The 4,461-nt window shown below is 46.0% G+C and overlaps 1 protein-coding gene across 1 annotated transcript in view; it reads left to right on the plus strand.

Annotated features, from left to right (window-relative positions):
• RNF114 (ring finger protein 114) overlaps positions 1 to 4,461 on the plus strand; it is a 16,363-nt gene that overhangs the window by 9,216 nt on the left and 2,686 nt on the right. The window contains exons 3-5 of the mRNA XM_003787690.3: positions 1,553 to 1,659; positions 2,015 to 2,129; positions 3,659 to 3,766. Of these exons, the coding sequence (XP_003787738.1) occupies positions 1,553 to 1,659; positions 2,015 to 2,129; positions 3,659 to 3,766 (330 nt within the window). The remainder of the gene's footprint in view (positions 1 to 1,552; positions 1,660 to 2,014; positions 2,130 to 3,658; positions 3,767 to 4,461) is intronic.

Below are 4,461 nucleotides of genomic sequence, written 5' to 3' on the forward strand. Positions count from 1 at the left end.
AGATGATATCTCAAAAAAAAAAAAAAAAAATCTCACTGTGTTGCCCAGGCTAGTCTCAAATTCTGGTCTCAAGCAGTTCTCCTGCCTTGTCTTCCCAAAGTGCTGGGATTACAGGCATGAGCCACCACGTTTGGCTGAGAATAGTTTAAATGCTAGTGTAGAAGGCTTTAAAATGTCACTGGCCTAAATGCATGTCTGTGAGCAGAGAACATATCATGAATAACACAGACCTCTAGAAGAATTATTTTAGGGCCAGGCACAGTGGCTCACGCCTGTAATCTTAACACTTAGGAGGCCAAGGAGGGTGGATTGCCCTGAGCTCACAGGTTTGAGACCAGCTTGAGCAAGAACAAGACCCGATCTCAAAAAAATAGCCAGGCATTGTGGCGGGTGCCTCTAGTCACAGCTACTTAGGAGACTAAGGCAAGAGGATCACTTAAGCCCTAGAGCAGAAGGTCCTCAAACTTTTTAAACAGAGGACTAGTTCACTATCCCTCAGACTGTTGGAGAGCTGGACTGTGGGCCCTGAGACGAGTCGGCTGCTAATAAGCAGGACAGGCAGCGGCAGCAAAAACACCCATTAGGCTGGATGAATGTCCTAGGCGGGCTGCATGTGGCCCACGGGCCGCAGTTTGAGGACACTGGCCCTAGAGTTTGAGGATGCTGTGAGCTGTGACATCCCGGCACTCTACCGAGGGCAACCAATGAAACTCTGTCTCAAAGAATTATTTCAGAATGAGGCCGGGCACAGTGGCTCACACCTGTAATCCTAGAACTCTGGGAGGGGGAGGCAGGTAGATTGCCTGAGCTCAGGAGTTAAAGGCCAGCCAGAACTAGAGTGATACCCCACCTTTCTCTCTCTCTCTCTCTCTTTTTTTTTCCTATTTGAGATAAAGTTTTACTGTGTTGCCCTCGGTAGAGTGCTGTGGTGTCACAGGTCACAACAACCTCCAACTCTTAGGCTTAAGCCAATTCTATTGCCTCAGCCTCCCAAACAGCTGGGACTACAGGTGCCCCCCACAATGCCTGGCTATTTTTTTGTTGTAGTTGTCATTGTTGTTTAGCAGGCCCAGGCTGAGTTCAAACCTTCCAGGCCTGGTGTATGTGGCCAGTGCCCTAACCACTGAACTACAGACACTGAGTCAGCGATACCCCATCTCTAAAAATTCATGGGCGTGTGGCAAGTACCTATAATCCCAGCTACTTGGAAGGAAGGCTGAGGCAAGAGGATCGCTTGAGCACAAGAGTTTTAGGTTGCTATGAGCTAGGCTGAGGTTATGGCACTCTACAGAGGGTGACAGAGTGAGACTGTGTCTCAAAAAAAGAAAAAGAATAGATGCAGATGTTCTGATTTGGTCAGGTAAAACATGACCTTGGTATTAATGGAAAATCTACAGGTCAGGGTTTCAGCCCTCAACATAGGAGTCTGATGAGATTATTTATTTCCCAGGGTGATGTAGGTCTAGTTTTCATATTGCCCTTCTTTGAGATTAATGTTCAGCCTGGTGCAAGGTCCTCACTAACCTGTGGGCTCTGATTCTTTCTATTTGAGTTTTTCTTATCCAAGATCCGGGCCCATGTGGCTACCTGTTCTAAATACCAGAATTACATCATGGAAGGTGTGAAGGCCACCACTAAGGATGTGTCCCTTCAGCCAAGGTAAGTGACTTAATCATTCCCTTAGGTGAAGGTCATCTTTTGATACAGAAAACTTGGGCACTTTGCATTCTTGGGGTTTTAGCTGTATGGGTTTGGGAAAGTAGAGATGACAGTTGTCACACTGGCTAAAGCCGTCAAGTTTTTGGTCAGAGGATATCCAGGAGAAGTTGTTCACCTCAGATGTTAGCTGTGCTATTATTTTTAGGATACTTGACCTGATTCTGAAGTGATAATCAGAATCCTTGTCATAACACACTCAGGGAACTTTGCCCCTTTTGGAGGATGTTACAGTGCTTGAAGCTTCATGCAAAAGTACAGAGAGGGTTGTTTTTTTCCCCTACTTTTCACCTTCTAGGAATGTCCCAAATCGTTATACCTTTCCTTGTCCTTACTGTCCTGAGAAGAACTTTGACCAGGAAGGACTTGTGGAACATTGCAAACTATCCCACAGCAAGGATACCAAATCTGTGGTAAGAGTAACTTTTTGTTCTTTTAACTTAGTCAAACTTAGAGGAAAAGTTACAGGATTAGTATAATAAACTCTTTTGTGCCCTTTACCTAGATTTTGCAAATTATTAACATTTTACCATATTTGCCTAACTATACTGTATACAAGGATTGCCCAGAAAATATCCAGTTATACAGTAAGAAAAATAGTATTAACAGTGGCTAGGTTCTTTCCAGACAGCTCTCATATGTATATATTTTTTGTTGAACCATTTGGGAATAAGGTATAGTTACTGTAACCTTTTAGAACCTAAATACTTCAACATATACCTCCTAGGAACATTTTCTTACAAAATTACACATTTTTTTTAAATATAATTAATCACATTCAAGAAATTTATTTATTTATTTATTTATTTATTTATTTATTGAGACAGAGCCTCAAGCTGTCACCTTGGGTAGGGTGCAGTAGCATCACAGCTCACAGGAACTTCCAACTCCTGGGCTCAAGTGAGTCTCCTGCCTCTGCCTCCCAAGTACCTGGGACCACAGGCGTCCGTCGCAACACCTGGCTATTTTTTGGTTGTGGCCATCATTGTTTGGTGGGCCCGGGTTGGATTCGAACCTGCCACCTTAGGTGTATGTGGCTGGTGCCTTAGCTGCTTGAGCCACAGGCACCGAGCCGCATTCAAGAAATTTAACTTTGAGGCTCTGTGCCCGTAGCACAGTGATTACGGCACCAACCACATCCTCTGAGGCTGGAAGGTTCGAATCCGGCCTGGGCCAGCTAAACAACATTGACAACTATAACCAAAAAATAGCTGGGTGTTGTGGCGGGCACCTATAGTTCCAGCTGCTTGGGAGGCTGAGACAAGAGAATTGCTTAAGCCCAAGAACTGGAGGTTGCTGTGAGCCGTGCTACCACGTCTCTCTCCTGAGGGTGACACAGTGAGACTCTGTCTCAAAAAGATAAAAAATTAGGGCGGTACCTGTGTCTCAAAGAAGTAGGGCACTGGCCCCATATGCTGGAAGTGGCAGGTGGGTTCAAACCTAGCCCCAGCCAAAAACAGCAAAAAAGAAAAAATTTTTAAAAAATTGAATTTCCTATAATCCTAGTACTTGAGAGGCAGGTGGATTGCCTGAGCTCACAGGTTTGAGACCAGCCTGAGCAAGAGTGACACCCTGTCTCTAGCTGAGTATTGTAGCAGGCGCCTTTAGTCCTAGCTACTTGGGAGGCTAAGGCAAGAGAATCTCTTAAGCCCAAGAGTTTGAGGTTGCTGTGAGATATGACACCACGGCGCTCTATGAAGGGTGACAAAGTGCATCACAGTGTGGTGCCTTGACTTGAGCTTTATCCACTACATGTTGTTTCACTTGAAGAGGACGTTAGCAGTGTTTTCTGGCATGCTAATGTCCACAGGAAGGAGTGACCCAGGCCCTGAACTGGTGTGTCAGAACTGTCCTGGAAGAAAGGCAGCCAGACACTGGCCATAGAGGGCTGGTGCCAGCTGGGACATCAAATACCTAAGAGCTTGCTTTGTTTGTTTGAAAGGTTTGTCCGATATGTGCCTCTATGCCCTGGGGAGACCCCAACTACCGCAGCGCCAACTTCATAGAGCACATCCAGCGCCGGCACCAGTTTTCTTATGATACTTTTGTGGTGAGTCCAGAGCCCAGGCTCTGATCTTTCCCCTGGAGGAAAGCATGGCTACTTCAATTTCCTCAAAAGGATTGCTAGGGGCCCTGTTGTTGATCTTTATTGATAATGTGATGGGTTCCCAGTCCCCAGAACAGCAGCTGTGCAGTTTCCATTCATGGGCCAGGTGGGTGTCCAGGGTAGTGTTGAACAAGGTGATCTGGTCATTTATTGAGACAGACATAGCAAACCACGTTCTTTTCCTTCCTGTTCCATGCCCCCACATGATTGTCCACTTTCTCATGGTCTATATAATTTCTACCTGTTACAGAGCTCAGTTTGGGAATCTCAAGTTCAGATGCCCCTGGGGACTAGGCAAGTAATGGAAATGATCCTCATCAGGGCTCACAAGCTGGATGGTGCCTGACTTAGGTTAAGACACTATCACCCCTGCAGATTGTTGCCCTATGGAAATAACATCCCTATACCCAAAGCAGGAAGTGCAAAGTTTCAGAGTTTCTTGTGAAGAAGAAGAGATTGTAATGATTTTAAAAGTAAGTCGGCTCGGCGCCTATAGCTCAACCGGCTAAGGCGCCAGCCACGTACACCTAAGGTGGCAGGTTTGAATCCCCAGCCCGGACCCGCCAAACAACAATGACGGCTGCAACCAAAAAATAGCCAGGCGTTGTGGCGGGCGCCTGTGGTCCCAGCTACTTGGG

The sequence above is a fragment of the Otolemur garnettii genome, unplaced genomic scaffold (genome assembly GCF_000181295.1).
Source record: "Otolemur garnettii isolate 467f Iridium unplaced genomic scaffold, OtoGar3 scaffold00023, whole genome shotgun sequence".
Lineage (NCBI taxonomy): Eukaryota > Metazoa > Chordata > Mammalia > Primates > Galagidae > Otolemur > Otolemur garnettii.